Source organism: Sturnira hondurensis, unplaced genomic scaffold, assembly GCF_014824575.4.
Source record: "Sturnira hondurensis isolate 20B ecotype Veracruz unplaced genomic scaffold, ASM1482457v3 Scaffold0000396, whole genome shotgun sequence".
Lineage (NCBI taxonomy): Eukaryota > Metazoa > Chordata > Mammalia > Chiroptera > Phyllostomidae > Sturnira > Sturnira hondurensis.
In genome coordinates, this window is record NW_028073027.1 from 6,189,415 (window position 1) to 6,209,011 (window position 19,597).

General features: G+C 35.4%; 1 protein-coding gene across 4 annotated transcripts in view; it reads right to left on the bottom strand.

Moving 5' to 3' along the window:
* Positions 1 to 19,597, bottom strand: part of ATP13A3 (ATPase 13A3) — an 87,614-nt gene that overhangs the window by 45,768 nt on the left and 22,249 nt on the right. For 3 of the 4 annotated variants that reach the window (XM_037040125.1, XM_037040136.1, XM_037040154.1), the window contains 12 exons: positions 18,462 to 18,560; positions 16,282 to 16,455; positions 14,762 to 14,944; positions 14,407 to 14,477; positions 12,720 to 12,800; positions 11,499 to 11,568; positions 9,831 to 9,965; positions 9,326 to 9,398; positions 6,859 to 6,990; positions 3,311 to 3,490; positions 2,879 to 3,036; positions 1,992 to 2,180 (listed from right to left, as the gene is read on the bottom strand). In XM_037040125.1, the coding sequence (XP_036896020.1) occupies positions 1,992 to 2,180; positions 2,879 to 3,036; positions 3,311 to 3,490; positions 6,859 to 6,990; positions 9,326 to 9,398; positions 9,831 to 9,965; positions 11,499 to 11,568; positions 12,720 to 12,800; positions 14,407 to 14,477; positions 14,762 to 14,944; positions 16,282 to 16,455; positions 18,462 to 18,512 (1,497 nt within the window). In that variant the 5' untranslated portion in view covers positions 18,513 to 18,560. The remainder of the gene's footprint in view (positions 1 to 1,991; positions 2,181 to 2,878; positions 3,037 to 3,310; positions 3,491 to 6,858; positions 6,991 to 9,325; positions 9,399 to 9,830; positions 9,966 to 11,498; positions 11,569 to 12,719; positions 12,801 to 14,406; positions 14,478 to 14,761; positions 14,945 to 16,281; positions 16,456 to 18,461; positions 18,561 to 19,597) is intronic. The other variant, XM_037040145.1, reaches the window with a different exon arrangement.

Below are 19,597 nucleotides of genomic sequence, written 5' to 3' on the forward strand. Positions count from 1 at the left end.
CAGCCAAGATGGAGGCATAGGTAGATACACTTTGCCTCCTCGCACACCAAAAGGAGGACAACAAATTAAAAAACAAAAAAACAGCCAGAACTGACAGAAAATCAAACTGTATGGAAATCCGACAACCAAGGAGTTAAAGAAGAAACATTCACCCAGACTGGTAGGATGGGCAGAGATGGATAGCCAGGCACAGAAGACTCATAGCAAAGCAGAGGCTAGAGGACAAGGGTGGGTGAAACTGCAGCTGGAGGAGCAGGCAGTCCCACATTTGCCTGTGGATACACTGGGAGGAACAACTGGGGAGTGAGACACACCGCACAACCTAGGGTTCCAGTCGGGAAATAAAGCCTCAAAACCTCTGACTGTAGAAATCTGTGAGGGTTGAGGTTCAGGCCTAACAGGAGAGTTCGTTGGAGAGACCCACAGGGTCCTAGAATGTACATAAAACCATCCACCTGGGAACCAGCACCAGAATGGCCCAATTTACTTGTGGGTAGCGGGGGAAGTGACTGAAAGCCAGCCGAGAGCCAAGCAAGCAGCATTGCTCCCTCTCAGACCCCTCCCCCACAGACAGTGCCACAACGCAGACATGGGATGCCCCACCCTAGCAAACACCTAAGGCTCAGCCCCTTACTACATAACAGACTCTGAGACAAAAAAAAAATGGCCCAAATGAAAACAGATGAAAGCTCCAGAAAAAAATACAACTAAGCAATGAAGGGACAGCCACCCTATCAGATGCAGAGTTCAAAACATTGGTAATCAGGATGCTCACAGAAATGGTTAAATATGGGCACAAAATAGAGGAAAAAGTGAAGGCTATACAAAGTGAAATAAAGCAAAATGTACAAGGAACCAATAGTGATGGGAAGGAAACTGGGACTCAAATCAATGATGTGGACCAGAAGGAACAAAGAAACAAGAACTCTGTTTCTTCAAGAAAAAAAACAAGAAACAAAAAAATGAGACAAGGCTCAGGAACCTACAGGACAACTTTAAATGTTCCAACATCTGAATCATAGGGTTGTGGCAGAAGGAGAAGAGGAAGAGCAAGGAACTGAAAACTTATTTGAAAACATAATGAAGGAAAACTTCCCTAAACTGGCAAAGGAAATAGACTTCCAGTAAGTCCAGGAAGCCCAGAGAATCCCAAAGAAGTTGGACTAAAGGAAGCACATACCAAGGCACATCATAATTACATTATCCAAGATTAAAGATCAGGAGAGAGTCTTAAAAGCAGCAAGAAAAAAGGAGACAGTTACCTACAAAGGAGTATCCATAAGACTGTCAGCTGATTTCTCAAAAGAAACCTTGCAGGCAAGAAGGGCTGGGAAGAAGTATTCCAAGTCATGAAAGTCAAGGACCTACACCCAAGATTGCTCTATCCAGCAAAATTTCATTTAGAATAGAAGGGTAGATAAGGTGCTTCCCAGATAAGGTCAAGTTAAAGGAGTTCACCCTCACCAAGCCATTATTATATAAAATATTAAAGGGACTTATGTAAGAAAAAGAAGATCAAAACCATGAACAGTACAATGACCACAAACTCACAACTATCAACAACTGAACCTAAAAAAACAAAGATGAACTAAGCAAACAACCAGAACAGGAACAGATTCACAGAAATGGAGATCAAATGGAGGGTTACCAGTGGGGAGGGGGAAAGGGGAGAACAGGAGAAAAGGTAAAGGAAATAAGAAGCATAAATGGTGAGTACAAAATAGGGGGAGGTTTAAAATAGCATGGGAAATGGAGAAGCCAAAGATTTATATGTATGACCCATGGACATGAACTAAGGTGGGGGAATGCTGGTGGGAGTGGGGTACAGGATGGAGGGGAATAAAGGGGAGAAAAAAAGGGATAACAGCATAATCAATAAAATAAAAAAAGGAATGAGTACCAATTGGTTGATAAAGAATATAGAAAACATTAACCTAAGTATTTAAAAGCTACAAAGTAACCTTTGAGAACAATGATGAAGCTGAACTAACCTTGTCAAAGCAAACAAGATTCAGCTGTCCACAGATATTTATCCTTTGAGGACTGATGCAGAAAATACCAACTTTTTTCAGTCTTCGTTGGGCATATACAATACCAGCAGTCATTGCAGCAGGAAGTGCTGGTGGCACAGTAATTGTAATAATATCAAGTGATTCAATAATTATTACTCCAACCTCTACCTATAATCACAAAAAAATAAGTGTCAGAGCCCCAACAGATACTAATCTAGCAAGGGTATTATAGTGAAAATCATTTTTTATTTTATATAATAAAATACACATCTATCAAACCTTTATAATTTTTTCTGTTTAGAGATGCTGCAATACAGAAAGCTCAATGAATTCTGAATGGTTTGTAGAGTAACAGCTATTTTTAAAGAAAATTCTCATTTTAACAGCTCTACATACTTCACACACTACACACTTCAAAGTTCAACAAGCATTTCTCAGATGCTGGCTTTAACTACAAGCCCTACACTGTGCCGGTCTCAACAGGGAATGGAAAAGAGAAATTTGACAAGGTCCCTCAAAAGTACCTCCAATAAAGCAATACTGAGTAATTTTAATGTCATATATCCCAGAAGTTAAAAAAAATAAAGCTTATGATGAGCATGTGGTTGTCCCTCCCTTTTTTAAGTCACTAAACAGTAAGTGAAGATCATCTAAACCAAAGCCATTCAAAAGAGTTTCCTGCTATTATGAAAATGTTCTGTATCTGTACTTTCAAATACAGTAGCTACTAGTCTCATTCGACTTTTTAGTTAAATTAACTTAAATTAAAACTTTAGTTCTTCAGTCTCACTACCCACTTTTCAAATCCTTAGTAGTCACAGGCGACAATTAAGAATCAAACCCTACTAGGAGCCCAATGTACATACCTCATTTAAAATGCTATTGATAATAGTGTAGATAAACCCAATGGCAGCCACTGCCACAAGACACAGAAGAAACAAGTAGGCATCTCTGTAGAGTTTAAAGTCAGTTGGTTTGGGATACAATATGGAACGAACAAGCTGTCCTTTGGAAGTACTAAATCCTTTTTAAAAAATTAAAGAAAATAACATATAAGAAAATAGAAATTAGCTCTCAAAACAAGGTGTGTGTATATTTTTTAGTGTGTATTGGTTTCAGGTATACAGCTTAGTGGACAAAGAATTATATAATTTACATGGTGTTCCCCTCGATATTTCTAGTACCCCAAATGGCACCATGCACAGCTGTCACAATATTCAACACAGAATCTCTTTTTAAACATTATGTAGGCATCAAATATGCTAAACCATGCAAGGAGAGATTAAATGTTTTTCTACCTGTTCTAACTACTATGGCTTTGACAAGTTCACCAGCATAGAAACGAGTTTGAATAACAGTAGTCCCACAAAACAAAGTGTGTCGTTTATGTATTTCTGGACTATATAATTCATCTTCCATTCCTTTTATGTCCACTGAAGGATTTGGCAAATTGGTCTTTGTCACTGGAACACTTTCTCCTTAAAAAGAAAAAATAATAATAATAAAGCATGGAAATCAGTGTCAAACACACAGAACTTGAAATGTTGAATACACTAAATGTTATTATACCATTTAAATAGCTATTAAAATAGAGTTCTCAAAATGGGTAACATAACTTATTCAATTAGCTTTTTATCTACCAATTTCCTTGTTCCAAAATATCAAATCTTGTCTCACACAATTTCCAAAAGTGATTTTTCATGGAAAGATAATCATTTAGAAATGATTTTGTCAAGTTTCAAATAAGGAAAGCAGCTAAGTTGCTACAGCTTCAGCACCTGTTCTCTTATATGTAAGAACAGAAGTGGAAAGCATTTCACGACCTCAAGCAAGCAGAGATGTGAAGACCTACTCCTAACCCTCCCCCCGGCCCCGCCAGTAAACACACACACACAGGCATAAGAAAGAAAAAAGGCATCTGGAGAAGGGAGAGAATAAGTAATATGGTAGTTCTCTCGAACAATAACAAACAGCTAAATTCTTTGTAACATTGAAATTTAATTCTGTGGAGCATCCACACCTCTCGTTTCAGAGCCAACAAGTGTGTGGGGATACTTAGGTGCGTGTTTTAAGACAAGATTCTTTACATTTATATCTATCTATCTAGATAAGTAAATAGATACTGTTTATGCTATTACAGTTGTCCTAATGTTTTCCCTCTTTGCACCCCTCAGCCCGGTACCCTCCTCCTCCAGCAATCCACTCCCCCTAGTTCATACATCCATGGGTCATGCATGTAAATTCTTTGGCTTCTCCATTTCCTATACTATTCTTGATATCCCTCTGTCTATTTAACATCTACCAATTATGCTTCTTAATCCCTGTACCTTTTCCCCCATCTTCCTCATTTGCTCTCCCAGCTGATAACTCTCCAAATAATCTTCATATCTATGATTCTATCCCTGTTCTACTTGTTTGCTCAGTTTATTTAGATTCAGTTGTTGATAGTTATGAATTTGTTGCCTCATTAATGTTCATAGTCTTGATCTTCTTCTCAAAGAATTCCCTTTAACATTTCATGTAATAATGGCTTGGTGATGATGAACTCCTTTAGTTTCACCTTATCTGGAAAGTACTTTATCTGCCCTTCCATTCTAAATGATAGCTTTGCTGGATAGAGTAATCTAGGTTTTAGCTCCTTCCTTTTCATCATTTTTTATACTTCTTGCCAGTTCCTTTCTGCCTGCAAAGCTTCTTTTGATATATCAGCTGACAGTCTTATGGGAACGCCTTTGTAGGTAACTCTCTGCCTTTCTCCTGCTGCTTTTAAGATTCTCTCTTTATCTTTAACCTTTGGCATTTTGGTTGTGTCTGGGTGTGGTCCTCTTTGGGATCAACTTGTTTGGGACTCTGTACTTCCTAAACTTGTATGTCTATTTCCTTCACCATATTAGGGAAAGTTTTCTTTCATTATTTTTTCAAATAAGTTTTCTATTTCTTGCTTGTCCTCTTCTCCTTCTGGCACCCCTATGATTTGGATGTTGGTACATTTACATTTGCCCCAGAGGGTTCCTAAACCTATCCTCATTTTTAAAATTATTTTTTCTTCCTGCTATTCTGATTGAATGCTTTTTCCTGCTTTGTGTTTCAAATCATTGATTTGAGTCTCAGCTTCATCCTCTCCACTGTTGGTTNGTTTTCTTTCATTATTTTTTCAAATAAGTTTTCTATTTCTTGCTTGTCCTCTTCTCCTTCTGGCACCCCTATGATTTGGATGTTGGTACATTTACATTTGCCCCAGAGGGTTCCTAAACCTATCCTCATTTTTAAAATTATTTTTTCTTCCTGCTATTCTGATTGAATGCTTTTTCCTGCTTTGTGTTTCAAATCATTGAGTCTCAGCTTCATCCTCTCCACTGTTGGTTCCCTGTACATTTTTATGTCACTTAGTGTAAACTTCGTTTCCCTTATGTTTTTGCCATACTCAATGAGTTCTTTGAGCATCCTCATCACCAGTGTTTTGAACTCTGCATCTGATGGGTTGGTTATCTCAATTTCATTTAGTTCTTCTTCTGGAGTTTTGTTCTTTTCTTTCATTTGGGCTGTATTTCTTTGTCTCAATTTTGCAGCCTCCCTGTGTTTGTTTCTGTGTATTAGATAGAGATGTTTTGACTTCTTTTCTTGGAAAAGGCACCTGTAAATCATGTGTGGTGGAGCCTTAGGTAATAACAGGGCTGGACAACCCACTTTATGGCTCTATGTGGGTTGAGGGCTCAGAAAGGAGAAAATGTCACTGCCTGGCTTCTAGAGGTCTGCCCAATGTTTGCCTGTCTCAAGTCATTTCATCCACTTCCCACACTCAACTAGCACCCTTCAAGATATTGCCCTGGTGGTGAATCCCAGAGTGGGTGGGTTTGCATATGTTCTAAGTCCATGTGGGCCATTTAAATGAAGTATCCTGAAAGTCCAGTAGTTTCTTCCGCTGCCTTAATGCCCACTGGTTTTCATAGCGAGAAGTTATAGGGATCTACCTTTCCAGCGCTGGTCTACCTTTCCAGAGTTGTGCTGTCTGCCTGCAGGTGGGATTACTCACTCCCAAGGTACCCCTCCCAACTTTTATCCACAATGCTTGAGTGCAGGACTACCCATTCCACCACCGCTGTCTCTCCACCTGTCTCCACAACTCTGCTCCTCCTACCCACCTGGATGAATGTGGCTTAAGTCCTTGGTTGTCAGACTTCCATACAGCTTAATTTTCTGACAGTTCTGTTTGTTGTTTGTTTTGAGATATAGTTGTAATTCTCCCTGTGGTTGTATTAGGAGGCGAAGCATGCCTACCTACACCTCCATCTTGACCAGAAGTCTAAGACAAGATTCTTAAGTTTGACAATATGTTATATAGAAATACCTTTCTTACCAGATTAACTATGACAATAAAAAATTCATGTGATAAAAAATATATATAAAGCTCTATCTTTAGATTGTAAATTTCCAAATGGAAATCATTTTAAGTCTACTTCTCCCCACTTTACGGGAAATATAGTCTTTATGGCACTTTTTAAACATCAAATAGGGAAGTAAATATGCTGCATTCTCTGTGGGCTAAGGACTTCTTTCCTCTTCCCTCACTATAAAGCATTTCCTCATGTCAAAAGAGTGGCCAGAAGCATGCCAAGAAATGTAGTGATAGCCAGAATAGTGATTTAGTACCACAGCTGAGAATAATGCAGAATTTGGTCCCTTCAGAATGAAAATAAAAACAAACATTTCTATATCCACAACGTTCATAACACTCATAAAGAATACTAATGGCATAGCTAATTTTGAAGTAAATTAATCAGTAACAACTTAATCCAATATCATTATAAACAACTCATCTGATTTTTACCGATTTTGTTTCATTTACCTGTTAACATGCTTTCATTTACAATGCAAGTACCATTAATAAGTACTGCATCACAAGGCATGACTGTCCCATTCAATGGAATGACCATAACATCTCCTGGCACAAGGTCGGTAGAAAAAATCTCTTCACTTTCTGGATTTAAAGAAAGAAAATGGGGTGGGGAGGAGGGAAAGTCTTAAAGAATATTCTTCAACTTACATAAGAATAAACATAAGCAAACAAAAGGCCACCTGATATCAGTAAGATGTTATAAATATAATGGAGTTAAATAGGAAAATTCCAATAAATGAAATGTTTTAATAAATAAGTTTACTATTCCTTAGACTAACATACATCATGTTTAAGGATGTCAGCTGGTTTGCCACTGACAGGATGCCAACTGTGCACAGGTGATGCCAAGTCCCCTCGGACCCAACAGGTGGGTGGGCTCTGACACTCATAACAACACTCAAGCTTCAATTTCAGCTACTAGCTTTCTTAGAAAATAGTAAGTTCTCATGAGATTCCCCTGCAATAGGTAAGCTTAGATTTCTATAACCCCTTGGAAACAGAGGAAAGCAGTGAACATTTTAGCATACTCACTTTTAATAGCATCTTTTACAGTATTCTTCTTCTCACTGCCACTACTTATAACCTATAAAGTCTCACTGCCTTCTAATATTCCTAAAATAGTCCTAATAATATTTTAGATATTATTTTAAATAAATTTATAAAAGAAATACTGTGATATTTTTATCTAGTTCATTATTTCCTTAGAAATTTATATATTATACTCAAGTTAGCTAAATACTTTTTAAAAAGATCTCCCCCAAGTTACAAGTTTTTCTTTAGGATTGTCTTATATTTGGGCATTCTCTCTCACTCCCTAATTCTCTTTCCCACTTAGTTCTAACACTACCCTCAGAAGATAGTTACAACACTAGTTTATAAACAAAAATGGGTAAGGAAAAACTATTGTTTGTGCCATTAGTTTGTAAGACAAACACTCTTTTGTAAAAAATAGTAAAAAAACTAGTGTAGTAAACTATGAGGAAAAAAACTTTTAAAGGATTCTAATAATATTTAGTACCCAGTAATGTTCATTTTTAAATAAGATACCTGTTTTTTAAAACCCTTTTAAAGCTGTTAACACCACTAGAAGTTCTACTCTTCTCAAGTCTACCAGCAACAAAATATCAGTGATGTGTTGTTAAGACTATACAAAGGGGACAGGACAAGTTGAATGATACATACGCCCTAGCATCCCAAGTATTTTCAGCAGGAGCAGAGCAGGAAGAGGAGCACCAATTGCTGACGCATTTAAGACTGCAACTAAGGGAGACAGACAGATACTCCCAGCTAAAGTAGCAAGTCGCCAGCAAGCACTGGGCAGGAAGTAATCTACTAACCCAAACTGTTTACATTTGGAGGTGGCATACTGAGCCAAGCAAATGGAGACTGATTAACTGTTCTTGATAAATCTAGTGGCTACCTCTTCCTTATTTACTTTATTTCTTCCAATATTTCACCAAACTAACATGTCCATAGCATCTTTCCCTACAATCCTGCTTCTCCTTCTATTTAATTATATGGCACCAATGTCCATTCCCCAGCCTGACACTGCTTTACCACCTTGCATCCAATGAATTGTGAAATCCTGTTCAGTGCCCACATTTAAATATCTTTCAAACCCATATCATTTCTTTCCATTTCCACAACCTTCACCTTGATGCATTTCACTCCTTCAATATTACTCCCCTCTAAACCAGTGTGAACATGGCAGCCAGAATAATTTTTTTCCAAAAAACAAATAATGATCAGATGACTCCACTGCTTAAAACCCTTCAATAGTTTTCCATTGCTCTTTGGAATGAGTCAAAATTCCTTAACATGCCTAAAAAGGCTGTCCATCATCAGCTTTCCACATTTGTCACACTGAATTTCGGTTTTTCTGATAACCAAAACGCCAGGCCCCCCAAAGGGCACTTAATGCCTTCTTTCTCTCCCAGTCTCATCTCCACCGTACCATCACCTTCTTACCTACCTCTTACCTGACTAGTTCAATCACGTAAAAAATACTTACATTCAAAGAAACCATCCCTGATGCCCACAGTAAAATGAGCTCTCTCTAATATCTAATAAGCTCCGTGACCTCTCCCTATCATAGCATTTGTCACACTTTATTTTTACTATTTATCATCTCTCTTTCCAACTAGTCTGAAAGTAAGTGATAAAAAAGACTATGTCCATCTTGGTAATCACTGCATCCTCAAAGCCTAGTATACTGTTACATTGTAGAAAAAGAAAAGACATTTTACAAAAATGAATTTGATACAAACTCAAAGATAAGTACAAATCAAAACACAGTTTTATTTCTTAAGAAATTACTGTGTGTGTATATATATTATACATGGCTTGCTTCATGTATTATTGCTTAATATAAATCTTTTTTGGTTTATTTCTGTCAAGAGTCACCCGAAGTACTTACCCTCATTTACTCTGCAAACTGAGACTCTCACAGTACTGTGAGCTGCCACCATGTCATGCAACATAATATATTGCTGAAATTTTAAAAAAAAGGTTTTCAAAAGGAGGTAATATAAACCCACTCTTCAAGATATTAAAAAGCATGGATGCTATAAAATAACGTAAGTTAATACAATGAATGCTTATAATTCTGCCTTTAAAAATGTCAAGACTAAATAATTAAAAAATTATTCAATGTTTTAGTTACAACGAAATAAGAAAACACTTTATCCCTGAAAACAGTAGAACCAGTATTCTAGACTGTGTTAAGATCCCTATGGACTCTAAGAAGTCAAGTAGTGATCTGACTCTTAGAAACATGTCTTACCCCACTTCAAAAAAAAAAAGGGCATATTCGCATTAACCAAAAGAAAAGCTATACTGAGTATTACTATGTACCAAGTACTATTTTATACACCTTACAAAATACAAATACAGTTGTGAAACCCATAACAAATTGGACTTACCTTTTTAATGGAATATAGGGAACTTAGGATTGACACTACAGACATAATGACAATGGCTAGAGCATAGTAATAATATTCATCAGTGCACCACAGTACAACACTGAACAGCTGGAATACGTAAAATGGGTTGAGAACCTATGAAAAAAAAACCCAAACAAGATTTTTAAGTAAAAAATGAATGAGACAGTTATAACCACCAGGTTTTCCACTTTTTCATTTAAGGAATAATGAACAGGACACTTACAGGGTAAGCTCTACAGTCCCTACAGCGACATGTGCTACCCAAAGAGGAGGGCAAGATATTAGCATAGTGCTTTTTTTTTAACCATCAGTTACAAATTTAGCATTTGGCTAAATAAGGTTACATTATTTACATACATTTGATTCACACCAAACCTAGAAACAGTTAAAAGGTGCGAATTTAGCTGTTCTTCATTCTGCTTTAGCAGTAAAATACATTTACTTAACAATAAATGATAGGCTACTAAAAGATACAAAAGTTTTAATCAATTGGAACAAATATTTGCTTTTTATGAACTATAAATATAATTTACTTTTAAGTCAAAGGTTTGCTACAGTCCAAAGGGAAGAAAAATGTAAGTTACACTGTTTTGCTTTCTCTAAGAAAATAATTAAAGATTAAAATCTGTATAAAAAAAGATACAGGAGCCCTGCAATGGATTTCATTTACCCAATTTCATAGTATTTTATCAATTTCATTAATAAACCCCCAATGTCTTAAAGTTAATGCTTTTATACTTTTCAAGGCACTTCACATATATAGTCCCATTTTACTTCCAAATCAGATGAGATATTCAGAAAGGATTTACTTCACTTTTATAGATAAAAGAGCGGCAAAGAGAAAGATTTTTCTGATGATCGAAGCTAGTTACTGATGGAACCATATTACAAACCAGGCTTTCTAATTCCTAATCACTTTGCTATGTTCTAAAGCAACATTATATGGCTATTCTCAAGAACTGATGGAAAACAATGTTATTTCGACTAAGTTTCACTCAGTACAGCTAACCTGATCTTTAGCAAAAAAATAAAAATAAAAACAAAAATAAATCAAAAGACAAACTGGAGAGCCTAATGCTGCTAGGCAACGTCGCTTCCTCTCTTCCTTTCCACGCACCACCTCTGCTCATACCTCTTCTACAGCACTTACAACCGAACAGTCACTACAACTATTAACACGTTTTCCTCCCAGGCTACAATGCAAATTCCTCTATATGATCATCAGGTCATGTTTTCTACTCCAAACTTTTGGTATAACATCTAGTTTCCAATAACGTACCACAAAATGCCATGTAAAGAGTAAAACATGATAAATGGTTTAAAAATCAAAAAGCAAAAAAGGCAGGAGTATCTGCCTGTAAGGGTAAGATTTAGATGTGTGACTTCCTTAGGGAAGAAAGGAAAGGAAAAGGAAAAACTTTTAACATGCAAGAAAAGCAAAAAAAAAAAAAAAAAAAAAGCAAAAAGATAAGTCATACGTCAAATTATTTCTCTGCCACTGTTACTCTCCAAGTAAAAAGAAAAACCAACAACAAAAAAGTCAGAAAACAGAAAACTAAGAATGTCTTATTACTTAAATCATGGATGGCTCTTACAACTTGACAAATCCACTGATCAGAAAGACTGACACATGTACAATAGTCTTACCTCCTTAATTAGAAGCTTAAAAACAGAAGGCACTTTCACGGAAATTTCATTTACTCCATAAAGCAATTTTCTATGGCAAGAAAATATAATAATAGCATTACATTATATCACATAATAGTATAATTTTGGAAAGGTGATTCATTACATAAAGGCTCAAACCACAGACTACTCCTAAATCTAGAACTTAAACATTCATGTTTCCAAATACTTGGCTTCTACATTTCGAATTCTCTACTACTACAGAATTTAAATCAAGTTGGTCAATATTGGGTAACTACACTGTTGTCATTTTGTTTCATTCACCTGGTACCTTTCTGTGTGACAAGTATCTTTCCCACTAATCTACAATAACTGTGTCAGCAAAGACTTTGTTCTCCATTCTTGAACACAATAGGTCTCAACAATTTTGAATTGCAATTAATATTTTGGAAAGACTAAATAAATTTGAGGTACCTTATACTATTTTCCCTCATAATGGTATTGTACTAATAAGAATGTTTATTTCAAAGTATTGTATGTTTGACTTAAAAAAATACTTAAGAAAGGTTGCTTAAATCCTTCCGCTTAAATTCCTTAAAATAGTACTTCATATATGATAGAGTAATTCTTGTCTTGTAAGAAGTATAAGTCTAAAAAACAAAGTTTTTAATATTCTAACACTGGAAATACATGCTACAGGAGTATAAGAAAATTTCTAATTTAATTTTTAAATGGCACCTATTTTTAAAATATGCAATACACTGATGTATTTGTATACTTTAGCAGAGAATAACAGGATAAAAAAGATCGTATCTCCCAATTTACAAATTTTCACTGAGGTAAATTTGAGCTCATGTTTATTATTCCCAATACATGTCAATAAAATCTAAAATACTATCAATTGTAAGATATACCCATTATTTTATGTAGCATCAAAAAAGATAAAGGATGACAGACATCCTTTTAGAGATGTTAAAATGTGGGAAAATGTGTACCTTAGAATCTATGAAATACGGTATATTTTCAGGGATATCAACTTTGAAACATCAGCTTCAACATTTTTTTAATTCTTAAACTGAGAAATAACCTTATCCAAATAAAGTATGAATAAGTTGTGAACAACTGTGTCTATAATATTTAATAACTGTTAACATGTACAACTATATGTGAAGGGTGGACTATATACACTACTGTATTCAGGAATTTCGATAATAGATCTGACTTTAGTTGGATAAAAATTACCTGTAGGCATGCATCCCCTTTGTCAGTCCTGCACTATGCTTTTCATAAATTGACGTACAAGAAACACCTTCATCCAGTCCCCTAAATAAATCCAAAGTTTTTACTTTAAACAAAGTTTAAAATATCCAAATGTCTTAATGCCTCATTTTTCTACATTCCTAATTTTAAAGTGTGACTTCTTTACAAGTAGAAATCCTTAACAAAAATTGAAATAATGAACAAGAATTTTTAAATCTCAAATTCATAACATAAACAATAATGAAAGGTCTGAGTTTCAAATGTGGTACCTAAGTTATACAATGTATGTATCACATGAGAAAATGGCTCTAAATACTAAAGGTTATATAGCAATATTATCCTTTAAGGCTATGTGCCATATCAGTTTAATTATTAGCTAAATAATTATTTAATTAGCTAAACAATTAGCTAGTAGCTAATAATTAAACTAATAAAATTAAAGGTCAAGTATGACTAGCTTTGAGAATTCCAAACTAAAGATCTAAACATAAATACCTTTTACTTTTTATTTATATAGTTTCCCCCTCCCCAATTTTTTAAGCTTCACACTAAGAAATCCTGTTCATTTATTTTCTTTCTACAAAAGCAACAACCCAAACCCTTCCCTGATCTAACACAGAGTACAGAATTTATGAGTCACAGGCGATGGCTAAAATCCGTAACAATTGTAACTGGGATTCAACTAACCTATCAACCTCCCCCCACAAAATGTCTTAACTGAGCTGATTTTAACTGAGGTACTAGTCATAGAAGTCTGACAAGAATCTTACACATCATTTAACTCCATCCTTTTCCACTTTTTTTCAGATAGGAAAATTAAGCTCCATAATTAACTGTTATCACTGGGATAAGCTTAAATTCTACAAGTTCCTATGGTTAGCAAAGGCTGCAGAGCAGTATGTTCAACATTTTTCCCCACCGAAGCTGACATCTCCAAAGGCAGCAGGGATCAGCTCCAAGTCAATTTTTTAAAAATTGAACTGGCAGCTCATTGGCTGTGTTCTTTAAGGAAATGGTTCTTAATTAGGAATGGTGTTCAGAACTAGGCATGTGGAAATGACCTGGTCCATTCCAGAATATTCTAATTCTTTAGTGGGGGGGGGGGGGAGATGATGACCAGGCATGAATATTTTAAATATTCATAAGGTGATTTTCTTTGTCTTACTAATGTTAAGGATTCCTTCAGCACCCTCAAGCAATGATAGTTGAGTGTTATAAGAATCACTTTAACTTACAAAAGCAATAAAAATAGGCTCATAATTAATTTAGTATTTATATAACTTGAAGCCTCCACAAAAATAAATTTTAAGAGATTGCTTCAATTTGCTCTCCCCAAGTTTTAACACATTTGAAAATGTCCCATTTTATCCACATAGTAAAGTTAAATTTTTCTTAACCTATCTCTTCATTCCTCCAGTACAAGTGGATAGAACTGGGAACAAATTGGGAGGTGACAGTTCAGACAGTCATACTCAAAGTTCACTTTGAGATGAACCCTCCAAAAAAAAAAAAAACTCTCAGTGCATTTTAGTATCATATTTCTTCTTTTATACAAATTTTCCCAAGGTACTAGTTGTCAGATTTTATGTAACACTAGAATGAATTCTTTTCTATCTAGAACATTTTCAATATATTCATAATATAATCCAAACAAATGGAAATTACTTACTTTAAGAAATCAAAATTGTGAAGGGTATCATTCCAGAAATATTTTACACTATGGTGAGTGAAATAACGAATCTGTAGAACACACATAAATGTTACATCAAAAGGCATCATCACATTTTATCAATTAAGTTTACTAGCAAATCTATCATATAACATATTAAAATTAGTGATCACATATGACATGTAATCTGTGTCTTCTGGTATTACCTAATCTGTTATAATATAGTAATGGGTATTTTATATGCATGTAAGTTTAGCTCAAAAATAACCGCAAGCACAAAATTACAGACTATCCATGACAGCATAAAATGTAACGATCCTGATTTTAAAAAACTTTGACACTAAGATCACAATACCTGTTCTGATTGCGTCTGTGAATATTTGTTTATCTCACGTCTGTTCTCTTCGGCCAGATTTTCAGTTAAAAGAACAGCATGGCCATTTGAAACCACATTAGCCATAGATTTTGGACTTGAAAATGGATGAGTTTTCAGAGAAAGCAAGCGAATTTTTGCACAAAACCACATTCTGAATTCATCCTTGCAAGAAAAACAGGTAAAGAGTCAATTATGCATATTATATAACTGCCTATATTTTTATTTCCATTCTTTATATTAAAATATAAGATGTACATCTTTATATTAAGATGATTTTCTCATCTCTAATTGAGAAAGCATCATTTTCTACTCACTAAATGTTAAACCATTTCATAGATGCATAAATTCAAATGTGAAGCGCTTTCCATTGTTCACCATTTAAATGACATACTTCACTGACACAATATCTCATAAAACTTCACCAACAATTTCTTAATTTACCCATCAACATACTGAGACCAAATATTAAAGTTTCATATAAAATGCTTCCAGGCAAGAAATATTCACAGTCATGAAAAGCAAGGAGCTATAGCCAAGATTGCTCTACCCAGCAAAGCTATCATCTAGAATCAACGGGTAGATAAAGGGCTTCCCAGACCAAAAAAAAAAAAAAAAACCACTGAAGGATTTTATCATCCTCAAAGCATTACTATATGAAATGTTAAAGGGACTTACGTAAGAAAAAGAAGATCAAAACTATGAACAATAAAATGGCAATAAATACATATCCATCAACAACTGAAATAAAAAACAAACTAAGCAAACATGAACTGCGACAGAATCATGGATACAAAGAGTGTTTTGATGGTTGCCAAATGGGAAGAAGGTGTGGGCAAATAGGTGAAGAAGTGAAGGGATTAAAAAATACAAGTAGGCAGTTACAGAATAACAATGGGGATGTAAAGTCCAGTAGAAGAAATGGAGTTGCCAAAGAACTTGACCCATGGACATGAACAATGGTGTGGGGACTGTCAAGGGAATGGATAGTGCTGGGTGGAGGAGGCAAAGGGGGAAAAATTGAGACAATGTAACAGTATTAGGAATATAATTTTAAAAAGAAAAAAAGTGTTCCCAATTAGGATAACACACACACACACACACACACACACAACACAACACAACACAACACCCTGGGATGAACCAGCATCACAAAATAGAGGCAGGTGATCTAGTGAATGAGAGATCTAAGATATAGTCCTAACTGTTCATTGACCTTGACACACAAGCATCAAATCTCTCAGTACATCAAGATCTGAAAAAGAAGGGGTGGATTTGAACATCTTTAAGATTCCTTATACTCTAATTGCTCTGAAAATATTCACTTCAAACATCAAACATTCAAGATGCTTCAAACATTCTAAATGCTTTAGAAATACTAAGATTAGTATTCCTCATTTCATCTTAGAAGTGTTGTTTTCTTCACATATTATTTTGAACAAAGTACACCCACAGACTTGACCTTACTCCTCAACCAGCTACGAGTAAACCCACGGACTTACAGTAGTCCGAAGCAGCACCACTTCACAGTCTTTAACTGAAGCTCTAACACAGGTCGCCTTCACCCGCCACTCGGGCATCCAGTAGAGGAGGAGGAGGAGAAAGCCACCAGTGCAAACCACTCCTAGAGAAACGATTGCAAGCTTCCAGCGACACAAATTATAGCCATATATCTCCTGCATAGACACAGTAATCGTGAGCAATCATCAAATCATATGAGAGAGAAATATCTAAAATTTTTGTTTTCCAGATGCATGTTACTATCTTGTCAGATGAACTGCAAGTACTTTCCCAACTCATAATTCATCTTTAAATTTTGTTTCTGACAAGCTCATTCTCAAAGGTATACTTTTTAAGTGGCTATATCTGTTAATATTTATATATTATAGTTTTACACTCGATAATATCCTTAGTAATCTTTTTCACTTACAGAGATATTCATATTCATAGATATTTGTATTCAGTATACTTCCTTACAACTTCTATAATTCCATTTTTAGTCTTATCTTTTTAATTCTCCCAGAACTTACCTTGTCATAAAGTAGGGTTTTTTTAAATAAACTTTTAATTTTGGAATGTTTTTCAATTTGTAGAAAAGTTACAAAAATATTAAGACTTCCTGTATACCCCTTTGTCCAATTTCCCCCCTAAAGTTAACATCTTGGTATATTTGTTAAAATCAAAGAGATTAACACTGTACATTATTACTAAATAAACCTAGTCTTTATCAGGATTTCACCAGTTTTTTCACTGTCTTATATCTATTTCAGGATATAATTCAGAATATTATGTTGCATTTAGGTGAGACAGGTTTTAACTTTATTCTTCCCCCCAGATTATTAACTAATTGTCCCAATACCACTGTGACTGACCAATCCGACTTCCTGACTCAAATCATTTCAATTGTTTCGGTTACACCATTACCTGATCCCCACAACATAACAAGGGCTATCAAATTTCAGATTAAAGAAACAAATAATTTTTGTTGCCCTCTGCAATATCTGGGACATGCTTATACTAAAAATGTTCTCCTTGATTATCTGAAGTTCATATTTAACATTAAACTATAACATTAAGTCTTATGCTACTTTACTTGACAACCCTATCGCCCTTTGCATACACAAAAAGTTGAGTTTTCTTTTTTTTATTAAACTGATTTTAAATGTCTTTATAAATCAAAATTAGAAATCTTGTGTTTGGGATTATATTTAAGCATTAGCTAGCACAACTTCTTAAATTATCAAATGAAAAAACATACTTCTTTCCTTCTAAATTTTAACAATTCACAAGTGAAACAAGGAAGTATTCTAAAACAACAAATAGAAATGTTATATAATCCCAATTCAAAAACAGTCTGGATATGAAAATCACATTTATTTAGCTGTGGGGTCTTTTTGTACTTTTCTTTTCTTTTTATTAATATTTTATTTATTTATCTTTAGAGGGGAGGGGAAGGAGAGAGGAAGAGAAACATCAATGTATGGTTATTTCTCCTGTATCCCCTGCTGGGAACTGGCCCCTGCTGGGAACTGGCCTGCAACCCAGGCATGTGCCCTGACTGGGAATCGAACCGCAATTGTTTGGTTCACAGGCCCGCGCTCAATCCACTGAGCTATGCCAGCCAGGGCTTTTTGTACTTTTCTACTTGCCTAGAATAAGTTACAAAGATAAATTCTTTGCACTTTTTTTACTGTACTTTAATTGTTTAAGTACAGTTTTCTGCCTTTTACTCCCATCCCAGCCCACTCCACCAGCCCGCCCCACCTCCCTTGCATTTCCACCCCGACCCTTTGTTTCTGTCCATGTGTCCTTTATACTTGTTCCTACAAACCCTTCCCCTTTTCCCCTGAAATTCCCTCCCCTCTCCCCTCTGGTCACTGTCAGCCTGTTCTCTATTTCAGTGTCTGGTTATATTTTGCTTGTTTGTTTGTTTTGTTGATTAGGTTCCTGTTAAAGGTAAGATCATACAGTATTTGTCTTTCACCGCCTGGCTTATTTTGTTTAACATAATGCTTTCCAGGTCCACCCAAGCTGTCAACAAAGAATAGGAGCTCCTTTCTTTCTGCTACATAGAATTCCATTGTATAAATGTACCATAGTTTTTTGATCCATTCATCTACTGATGAGCACCTAGGTTGCTTCCAACACTTGGCTATTGCTCTAAATTATAAATAATGCCTACCATTTCATCTTCTTGACCCTGGTTGATAATCTTCCTTTCTTCTTTGTCCATATCTACAGTGATTTGAAAGGTCTTGTACTTCAGAACAGTTGAAAACAACTGAGAAATGAGAGAAGCAAATGTTAGGAAAATATTTTAGTAGACTGTATAACTTCATATTTTTACATTTCTTGACGTGATACATGTATCAAAGTTCAATTGGTATTTAAGTAATCACTTAAGTGCTAGTTGGTTCTATACACATTTTCAATGGTCTTCCAGTTCTTGAAGCTGCCTTACTATCACAAAACTTGACATATTACATTAATTAATTTATAATAGCAATAGCCTTGCCACAGAACAATTTAAATTCTCGAAGAGCCCTGGCTGATCTGGCTCAGTGGACTGAGTGAGCACCGGGCCTGTGAACCAAAAGGTCACCAGTTCAATTCCCAGGCAGGGCACATGTTTGGGTTGCAGGCCAGTCCCTGGTTTGGGGGCGTGTGAGAGGCAACTGATGGGTGTTTCTCTTCTCTCACCCACAATGATGTTTCTCTCCCACTCTTTCTCCCTTCTCTTCTCTTTGCAAATAAATAAAATAAAATAAAACTGACCCCCTTAAAAAAAATTCTGGGAGAAAACTATTTACTACAGAATCTTTCTTTTTCATTCCCCAAATTCAGAGAAGAAACCTATTTGTGCCATAAAAGTGCTTCACATAACTCAATTTATTGCTTGAAGTAGAGTGAAGAAGTAAAGCATTAGCAGTGAAACCACCCCTAACCTCTCAGAGATTAAAATATCATTCAACAAATATTTACCAAGCATCTATTACATGAATAACATTCCCTGGCCTTCAGTCAATTCCTAAGGCAGATGAACCTCTATTGAAGGTCACTCGACTGAGTCCCCCATTCTGATTCCAAGTCCACTAAGCAATCTTATGATTGTTTCTGACTACCCATGATGTTTTTCTACGAGAAAATTCACTGAGCTTATTTACAGTCTTTTTTTTTCCTGTATAAAAAAATAGATTAATTTCAAATATTAGAAATTTGGCCACACATTAAAGAGATTTGCAAACTGTGAAACAGTGCATGTTCTCTCATGAAAAAAAAATTGGGGGGGGGTGGCAAATAGATATTTTCAGAACAATA